This window comes from Lipotes vexillifer, unplaced genomic scaffold (assembly GCF_000442215.2).
Source record: "Lipotes vexillifer unplaced genomic scaffold, Lipotes_vexillifer_v1.1 scaffold95, whole genome shotgun sequence".
In the NCBI taxonomy this organism is placed as follows: domain Eukaryota; kingdom Metazoa; phylum Chordata; class Mammalia; order Artiodactyla; family Lipotidae; genus Lipotes; species Lipotes vexillifer.
The window spans coordinates 1,729,780-1,740,027 of record NW_006791458.1 but is presented as its reverse complement, the minus strand read 5'-3'; the positions used below and the strand labels follow the sequence as shown (position 1 = coordinate 1,740,027).

The 10,248-nt window shown below is 48.9% G+C and overlaps 1 protein-coding gene across 1 annotated transcript; it reads left to right on the top strand.

The window, feature by feature from the left end:
- Positions 1-4,033: 4,033 nt before the first annotated feature.
- On the top strand, positions 4,034-9,997 carry FABP6 (fatty acid binding protein 6). The gene is made up of 4 exons (XM_007464407.1): positions 4,034-4,103; positions 5,235-5,410; positions 7,374-7,463; positions 9,944-9,997. The coding sequence occupies exons 1-4, from the start codon at positions 4,037-4,039 to the stop codon at positions 9,995-9,997; spliced, it is 387 nt and encodes a 128-aa protein (XP_007464469.1). The 5' UTR covers positions 4,034-4,036.
- Positions 9,998-10,248: the final 251 nt, after the last annotated feature.

Genomic DNA, 10,248 nt, shown 5'->3' with positions numbered 1-10,248 from the left:
AGCAGCTGGTATACACCTGGGGGATTCCTGTAAAGGACAGTCTACAGGTTGGAGTTATCAGAGAAGACTCCCAGGAGGAGGTGGAGTTGGAAAGACAATTCAAATTTGGAAAGACGGGTGAAAAGTGAGCAGTCATTCTATGCAGGCCAAGGCATAAAGGTGAGATTCTGCAAAGGGCACACCTCCTCCGAGCCTAGAGACCCCAGGGGATTTCAGGAGACTACACCCCTTTCCCTAAGCCTCCCTAGCCTCCTTAACCATTTACATCGAACCTACATCCCATACTTCTGTGAAATTACAGGGAGATGGCAAATGCTCTATTGTTTCCCCACGCCCAGACCGGTATGACATGTTTTTTATTAGTGGATTTCTCCATTTGGAAAGTCCCTTTTAAGAATTAATGGGAGGGCTTCCCTGGTGGCGCAGTGGTTGAGAGTCCGCCTGCCGATGCAGGGGCCGCGGGTTTGTGCCCCGGGCCGGGAAGAGCCCACATGCCGCGGAGCCGCTGGGCCCGTGAGCCATGGCCGCTGAGCCTGCGCGTCCGGAGCCTGTGCTCCGCAACGGGAGAGACCACAACAGTGAGAGGCCCGTGTACCGAAAAAAAAAAAAAAGAATTAATGGAATAGTTTTCAGTTTCCATGAAGAAATAAGATCCATTAATGTCTATGATATACTGCTAAGTGGGGATAAAAGCAAGACAAAACAGTGTCTTTGGATTTCATTTTTGTTAAAAAGAACAGGAAAAAGAAAAAAAAAGGATAAACACAAATAAGTTTGTGTGCATGTGGGAAATGTCCAGAAGGTTATATACTGAATTAAAGCGCAATTGCTCTGGAAAAGGAGATGTAGGGATGTGGGGCTTTCACCTTTACTTTACCCAGCTTTGAGCTTTTGTCTTCTTAGACACTGAGTATGTATTAATTTTACAACTGAAAAACAAGACCCCATGGTGGGATTATAGGTTGCTTTTAGTTTATTTGTGCTTTGTTCTTCCCAAAGTATCTACTATGAACATCTATTACTTTTATAAACAGAAAATTAAAAACCCTTTCCTCCATAAAGATTGTTTAAAGAGGAAAGAAAGAGAATCTCAAGGTGGCACAATTCATGATGTTGGGAAGCAGGATGTTTGGGGGAAAAGAACTAAAGATGTTCTAAATTATGAGTTTCAAGAACTTCAGCACCCAGGCAATCTGGGGCTAAACCAATTCAGTCTCAACATGGCAAAACATATTAAGAGCTGTAAGAATGTTCCAGATCCCATAACTCTGTAATCCCATCCTGGGGCTTTAGCTCAAGGAAATACTTTAAAAAAATTATCTGCATATAAAGAAGCTCACTGTGGCCTCTCGTTTAATGGGGTAACCTGGGCTCCCCCTAAAAGTCCAACAGCAAACATTATGCAGCTGTTTCTAACAATAAACATGGCAGCTTAACAGAAACATGGAACTGTGTTTACAAACTAATACCAAGCAAAGAAAAAAAGAATGGAATATTGCATTATATAGTGACTATGGCAATTATACACCTGCTATAATTAGAGTCGTGGGAAAGAAAGCAAGGATGAGAGAGAAGAGAGATGAATGAAAGAGGCAAGAAGACAATAAAAGAAGTAAAAATAGTTATAGTGTTAGGGTAATGGGATTATGGAGGACTTTTGGAAATCTGTTTAAATGATGATGAAAGTTGCCTTGCTAGTAAATATAAACTATACACAGGGGCACTGTGACTTTGAGCAAGTTACTTCTCTGGACCTCAAGTTTCCTCCTTGGCAAAATGGGGACAATAATGGCACCTACTTCATAGAGTTGTTTGGAAGATTAAATGATATAATTCATATAGAGCACTCAGCATCATGCCCAATGCATGATAAATATTCAATAAGTGTTAGCTATTATTGTCATTGTTATTTCATCATTATTATCAATGAGGGGAAATTCTCATATGCTCCAGGTGGGAGTGTAAACTGTTCTAGCCTCTGAGAAAGGCATTAGGGTATAGATATAACTTATATATAAGTTTATATATAACTTTAGATACAAAACCCCTTTGGTTCCAGGAATTGCATGTCTAGGAATTTATCCCTAGCAAATAATCTCAGTAAATAATCTGACATGTACACCAAGAGGTGTGAATGAGAATGTTTATCTCAGAGTTATTTATAATAGGAAAAGACTGGGAACAACCTAAAGACCCGGCAATAGTTACATAAATTATGGTGTTCTGTTTGTTTTTTTGCGGTACACAGACCTCTCACTGTTGTGGCCTCTCCCGTTGGGGAGCGCAGGCTCAGCGGCCATGGCTCACGGGCCCAGCCGCTCCGCGGCATGTGGGATCTTCCCGGACCGGGGCACGAACCCGCGTCCCCTGCATTGGCAGGCGGACTCTCAACCACTGCGCCACCAGGGAAGCCCGTTACATAAATTATGAAACATACATACCACAGAATATGTACGATATACCTTTATGTAATGATATACACGTGTACTTACATCATTACATGAAAAAGAAATGACAGAACAATATAATATTATTTATAGAAGAAAGTATAGGTGTGCATTTAAGTCTAGAAGGATAGCTACTGACCGTTATCAAGGGCCATCTCTGCCAGAACTGTCACTTGCTCTGAATTACGAAATTTTAATATATATAATTCAGCATCAGAAAATCCACGATGAGGTATGGGTTGGGGGAGTGTGGGTGTGTGGTTTTGTGTTTTTTTAAAGTGAGACACCTGGCTGGGGTGAGGAATTCTAAGATTGGAGATTGTAGACTGGCAAAATGTGGCAAAGCTGGTTTCATCAGTTCAGAAACCACTCAGTCCCAGGTCTGGGGGTTTAGCAACTGTGGTGAATTCTGCTTTGGATAGAAATGATGGGGATTCTTGGAGAGCCCACTCTGGAAAAGGAGACAGGTGCAAAACTTTCCTTATTAATAACAATAAGAGTGACGGCCTTTGTAAATGCTTCATACTTGCATGGCCAATCGGTTTGATCCAGAGAGCAGTCCCACGAGACAGGCAGGGCAGGAGTTATCACCGAGGAGATGGGAGTCCTTAACGTGAAGTGGTGCCAGAATCAGAAGAGGGACAGGAAGTGGGGGCTGAATTACTAGCCCTCCCAGTGGTGAAGCTGGAATAGAGTGAAATTCACCACGCTCCCAGCCCATGCCTGGCACATAGTAGGTCTTCAGCGTACCTGGCACTGCCTCCTCCGATCGGCTCCCTGGCCCCTCGGGCAGCTGCTTCCCTTTGCTTGAACCATCTACACCCATCTCGTGCCTATTCTCCTTCAAGTGCTCTTTGCTGCAGACAACTCATTGTTTCCTTTCATTGTGGCCCTTCCCACCTTCATCACATTGTTCCCTCAACTTAGAATGTTACCTGCCTACATTCTCAGTCTCTTCCAACCTTACCACTTCTGTAAACATCCAAATTCCTTCAAGACCTGTATTAAATGCCACCTCCTATGCAAAGCTACACCAGCCAGCTGGACACCATCACTCCTTCCCTAGGCCCCAGGCCCCAGATCTGCACGTCTCTCAGGACACACCCCATCCTGCTTGCACAGGGGTTCTCTGCAGGTGTGTTTTGTCCCTGGACCAGACTGGCGGCTGTTTTTGGAAGGGGGTGTGTCTCACTGCTTCCTCAGTGCTGGCCCCAAAATGAGGTGCCCGAAGCACTTTGGTTGATGAATGCAGGGGTGACTGAGTAAATGAGGGAAGATGGGAGCGTGGATGGAGGGAGGGCTGGGCAGAGGTGGATGACACCTCAAACCCTGTGGCAGAGCTGTCCCTGGCCTTGCCAGTGGCAATGGGATTCCAGCCAACGAGTCCCCAGGGTGAATAACCTCAGCTTTCTGCTGCCTGCCTACATCATAAAATTGCTGGTGTTTCCTCTTCAGGGGTGGGAAGGAGAAGTGGCGTGACTTTGGGGCTGAGCCTCAGCACCTGGGAGGGTCTATAAGCTGAGGCACCAGACCCCTCAGCACCGCAGCCCTGCTTCCTCATCCTTCTGAGCCTCCAGCCCTCCGGCAGCATGGCCTTCACCGGCAAGTATGAGACCGGGAGTGAGAACAACTATGACGAGTTCACGAAGCGCCTGGGTGAGTGAGCTCCTGAAAGCACCTTCCTGGGGCTGGGCTGTCACGGCCACAGCTCTGCACAGGGAACCCAAAGTCTGCGAGGCTCAGAGAAGTTGAGTGACTCGTGCAAGGCCACACAGCCAGTAATGGGTGAGATGGAGAGTTGATTGGCTTATTCATTCAAACATTTACTGAATGCTTGCTACACGCACGGCCAACCCAATGTTACTGATGGGGCGCCTCAGCAAGACTTGCCGGAGGTCACACTGTGCATCAGTGGCAGATGTGATTAGACCCCCCGGACCCAAGGATGAGATGATGAGTGGTGTCACCACATCCTGCCTGCAGAGAGGTGACCAAGGGGTGGGAGCACAGAGATCAGGTTTGACAAGCCACTCGTTCACTAAGTCACTGAGCAAACAGGGGCCTCTTACAGTGCTAGGCACTGTGGGTGGAGATCAAAGACCCCACTCTTCTGACTGTTCGATTTGCAGCACTGGTTGTGAAGAACCAAAGAGACAATGGACTTGACAACCCTGCAGAAATCTTGGTGTGCTAGCTAAGTGTGAGGCAGTGCAGTTTTCTACGCTGACGACAGCCCCAGGGGACCAGGGCCTACTACCTCCTGGTAGGAAATGGGCCCCAAGAGCGGGATCCGTGTGCCCTGAGGCCTTGGGAAGGCAAAAGCCCTTCTGAGTCAATCACTGGGACTGGCCCTGAAGGAACTGTGACTTGGCTTCACCTACAACAGTCTAGATGTAGCAATCTTTATCTGTAAAACAAGAGCATTTCAAGACAGTCTTGAAGGTCTCATTCATTTTAGAAATTTGTGAGGTTGGCAAATTTCTGTTCTACTACTATCAGAAGAGCAGCTATTATTTATTCTTAACTATATGCCAGGAGTTTTACCAGACACAATCACTGTAATTTAATCCTTGCAACAGCCCTGTGAAATGGGTCTTATTATCCCCATTTTTCGGATGAAAACACTGAGGCTGGGAGAGACAGTGACTTGCCCAAGCCACATGGCTCACGACATGGGGCTTGTGCTCGACTGTCAGGCTAGCCTGCCGTAGGGGAGGCAAGCTCGTGCCCAAAGCCACAAGTTGTAGGCAGCTCTTACATGGCCACTCTGCTTGTCCCCTGGCCCAGGGCTCCCCAGCGACAGGATTGAAAAGGGTCGCAACCTCAAGATCATCGCAGAGGTGCAGCAGGACGGGCAGAACTTCACCTGGTCCCAGAACTACCCCGGGGGCCCCTCCATTACCAACAATTTCACCATCGGCAAAGAGTGCGACATGGAGACCGTGATGGGCAAGAAGTTCAAAGTGAGAGGCAGCTAGCCACCCCTCCCTCCTTCGCCAGGACTCTGGCTGACTTCTTGGTCTCCACCATGTCCCTGGGGGCTGCTCCCCGAGCTGAGGCTTCTTCTCGAGTCTAGCCTCCAGCTTTAACAGCTTGAGTTACTTGGCAATTTAGCCTCTCCTAGTTTTTAATGCTACCGTTAATAACACTATAATGATAGTAAAAATTGTTAACATTTGCTGAATCCTTCACACATATATCCCAGACACTTGCTGGTTCTGTCACACATCTTAATGCAGGTAAGCCCATGAGTTCGCTACAATTACTGCCCCATTTTACAGATGGGGGAGTTGGGCTGAGTCATAGGATTAAATAGCTGCCTGGATCCCACAGCAGGGGCGGGACTGCATAACCAGGCAGTCTGGTTCCGTACAGCATAACCACATTTTTTTTTTAATTAATTTATTTTATTTATTTATTTTTGGCTGCGCTGGGTCTTCATTGCTGCATGCGGGCTTTCTCTAGTTGCAGCGAGCAGGGGCCACTCTTCATTGCAGTGCACGGGCTTCTCGTTGCAGTGGCTTCTCTCATTGCGGAGCACGGGCTCTAGGCGTGCGGGCTTTGGTAGTTGTGGCCCATGGGCTTCAGCAGTTGTGGCTCGCGGGCTCTAGAGCGCAGGCTCAGTAGTTGTGGCGCACAGGCTTAGTTGCTCCGCGCCATGTGGGATCTTCCCGAACCAGGGCTTGAACCCGTGTCCCCTGCGTTGGCAGGTGGATTCTTAACCACTGCACCACCAGGGAAGCCTCCATAACCACATTTTAATGCTGCCTCCAGCGTGGCCTAGAGATTAATTGCCCAGGCCCTAGAACCAGACTCATCTGGGTTTGAAACTGCAGTCTTGGGTAGCAAAGAATTGAAAGGTGATTGTTTGTCCCTTCCTACCCAGACTGGTCCCCCAGGTCTTCCACCCATTCCCCTCTGTAGCCCCCAACCCTGGCCAAGAGAGTACTTTGCTCCTTCAGGCTTCTAGGCTGCCAAGGTGGAGGATACGTGGTCATAATATTCATATTCTGCCACTTGGGTATTTAAACTATTTAACAATTTCTCACAGATGTCTTTCTGTGTCAGCACATATTGACTTGCCTCTTCTTTTTTAATGGTGGTACAGTATCCTATAGTATGGAAATGCTATCATTTACTTACCACTCCCTCATTAATAGATTTTTAGGTTATTTACCAGTGGATAATACAGGTTGGATATTTAGGTTGTTCACTATTACAAACAATGCTGCAATCAACACCCTTGGATGACATTAGCATCATTCTAAAAATGATGATCATAACTGACTCCATAGTTAACAAGGGGTGCTCAACACCAAGCCAGGCACTGCTCTAAGCACTTTATATGTATCATAGTAAATCATTTAATCCTCCCCATTACTCCAGGAAGTAGGTACAGTTACTACCCCTATTTTAGAGATGAGAAAACCGAGGTACAGGGACTTCCCTGGTGGCGCAGTGGTTAAGAATCCACCTGCCAATGCAGGGGACACGGGTTCAAGCCCTGGTCCGGGACGGTCCCACGTGCCGTGGAGCAACTAAGCCCGTGCGCAACAACTACTGAAGCCCGCACGCCTAGAGCCCGTGCTCCGCAACAAGAGAAGCGACCGCAATGAGAGCCCGTGCACCGCAACCAAGAGTAGCACCCGCTCACTGCAACTAGAAAAAGTCCACGTGCAGCAAAGAAGACCCAACGCAGCCAAAAATAAATAAATAAATAAAGATAAATAAACAAACAAAACCGAGGCACAGAAAGGTTCAGTGACTTGCACAGGTTATCTATCTTTGGATATATGTAATCAGATGTCTATAGGGCAAATTAATTCCTAAAGGGTGATTGCTGAGGCTGCAAGCAGGCCCTTCATCCCTGAGGGGCTGGCCTGTGTTTGGGGGGTGCTCTGCAACTCTGTTTTGCTTCTCTTCCAGGCCACTGTGCAGATGGAGGGTGGGAAGGTGGTGGTGAACTTCCCCCACTACAACTACACTGCGGAGATCATGGATGGCAAGCTGGTGGAGGTGAGTGTCCCGCTGGTTCCTGGCAAAATCGATGAGAATGGTTTTCTGCCCCCAGCCACCGCCCCCAAGAGGTGGTCCTCTGGACAGCTGGCTTTATGGGCAACCCCCACCCCCACCCCGCCAAACCATGGGCCAGGCTCTGTGCTGAGCACTGGGTGCACATGACCTCATTTGACCTTCACGATCACCCTGTTAGGTAAGGATTTTTATCCCCATTTTGCAGGTGAGGAAACTGAGACACGGGATGGCTAAGTGATTGGCCGGAGGGCACAGAGCTTTTTTGACAGAGCAGGGATTTGGCTCTGGGCAGTCTGACTCCAGTGCCCACACTCGGCCCCCGCAGGGACGCACGTCTGGACCCCTCCCAGAGTGTGAATGAAGCGGGGAGTCTGGGTGGGCCCTGCAAGGGTAACCACCGCTCCATTCCACTTCCACAAGGGGCTTCAGGCCCTTGCTGCTAGATGTTTTGGTGTTTCAAGAGAAGCTGGAAATTGGCACTTCCAAGTGAAATTTCCAGTCTAGCAAACGTTGCCAGCTAATTAAACATTTTTTGAAACGCTGACAGGGACAACTCACACACCTGTAGACTGACCCCTCCCACACGCCATTCTCTGTAAACACAGGTTGGAGGTGCTGCGCTGGAAGGCCCTCATCTCACATCCATCTCTTCTCCCCGGGGCTCCAAAGTTTTCCCCAGGTGAAAGAAACGGTGTGAGGTTAAGAGGAAAAGGAAGGCGTTTCTACATGTCATTCCCCCTTCGTGAGCCTGTGTCCTGGGCTAGAGTCCCCCTGAGGGACGTCTGGTCTGTCCTCTCCAATCCTCTCCAGAAGGGAAGTGATGAGGAAAGCAGGGTTTGCCTCCCCCTGTCCTCTCTTTCTGTCTCTCAATCTCTCCCTTGTTTTCCTCATCTCAAGCCCAGTCTAGAGAAAAGAAGCACGTGGCCCAAGAGGCTCAGTGCCCTCGCATTACTCCCATTTTACAGAGAAGCCATAGAGTCTCAGAGACACGAGTAACTTGCCCAAGGTCACACAGCTACTTTGTGGTGGAGGCAGATCGCATCAGCTGACTTCTAAATTCTCTGCCTGCTCTTCCCAGGCCAATGGGTCTTCTTTCTCCCCTTCATTTTAGTTAAAAAAAAAAAAATCTAAAAATAAATAGATGTACAGTGTTTTAAAAATGTATCTATGTGAAGGTGTGTGTGTATATATACACACACACACACATATACATATATATATATGTATATGTGTGTGTGTGTGTGTGACGTAAGTGACTACATTTTTTTCTGGATGGAAATCGACCTCTTGGAGAATCTGATGAAAGCTAGAGGCAAAGCTCCCCAGCCTGTAAGGAGTGCAGGGAGAACACAGGGCAGGAGAATGGAGCACATTTGTGCCCAACTGAACTGATCTTCCCAAATGGAACAAACCCGTTTCCTAATTCCTAGAGGCGCCTGACCATGGAGCCTATATGGTGTGAGCAGAGCCCAGAGTTCAGGGCCATTATACACACGCACGCACACGCACACACGCAGGCAGGCACAGGCATGCACACACGCAAATGCACACGCACACAGACTAGGCACCAGAGACAAGCCGTCTTGGTTGCAGATCTCCCATCTCTGGAGGCCCAGAATCATTCTGGATATTTCCTTTCTTCTCCACCAACATGGGTGCATTTTGCAAGCACCCCTCCTCCCGTCTCCACCCACCACCAGCACCCCTTCTCTCATCACCTCTCCTCTAGGCCGTGCCCCAGCCTCCTCCCCGGCCTCCCCCTCCACTTCATCTTCCATCCATCCCATATGCAAATCACACATCACTTCACACTGCTGCCCTCTGACAAAACTGCTTCCCCCAAACTCCATTTGCCACCCACCCCTCCTCACAAGAAAGCTGCTTTCCTCTGCTGGGGATCTGGACCAACTGATGCTATGTACACATCCCAAGACAGCGTGTCTTGGCCTTGAGCCCAGGGCACCACACACAGTGGGCCTTGGCTGAACAGTATCCTCTTGAAGCCTCTTCCATGAATGCTTACACTTCCTGAGGACAGGGAATGTATCTTCCCATCACCGAGCACAGGGGCCCCATAAGTGCTGAATGGTGCAGAGGGTGAGCATGGCCCCTCAGACTTAGAGGGGTGACTGATTTCTCTAACCTTCAGTTTTCTCATCTGTACAATGGGGACAAGCTTGGTGTCGTGCAGATGTGCCTGGCATGGGTGAACTGAAATGGACAGACGGGTGGAAGATTATCCCACGAAAAGCCACATCACGCCAACATCTGTTAGCACTTTGGCCATGTAGAGTCCACACAATGAGTCCTGTAACAAACTGGAAAACTGAGGCCCAGAGAAGCAGTGTAGCAGGCTCACTCCCACTCAGGGCTGGGACTGGAGGCTGGTCTACCTTCTCTGGGCCCCATGGTCACCTTGGAGCCCCTGCACTGACACCCCCTGTTCCTGCTGCTTCTTCCAGATCTCCACCGTTGCAGGTGTGTCCTATGAGCGCGTGAGCAAGAGGCTGGCCTGAGCTAGTAGGCAGGGCTCCGCGGGGGCCGCAAAGCCACCAATAAAGCTGATGTAACAACAGACATTCTGCTCGTTCCAGAGCCTCTGTCTTTGTTCTCTGGTGTCTTGGGGCAGTTCTGGCTGGTAGGGGTGGGAAACCCCTGACGATGGCTACACAGGCCACACCTTGGCCCTGAGATCTCTGTGGGACCTGTGTCATGGCAGAGCGAGACGGGTATGGATGGAAGACCCCTGGGCCCGGGGAGAGGGCAA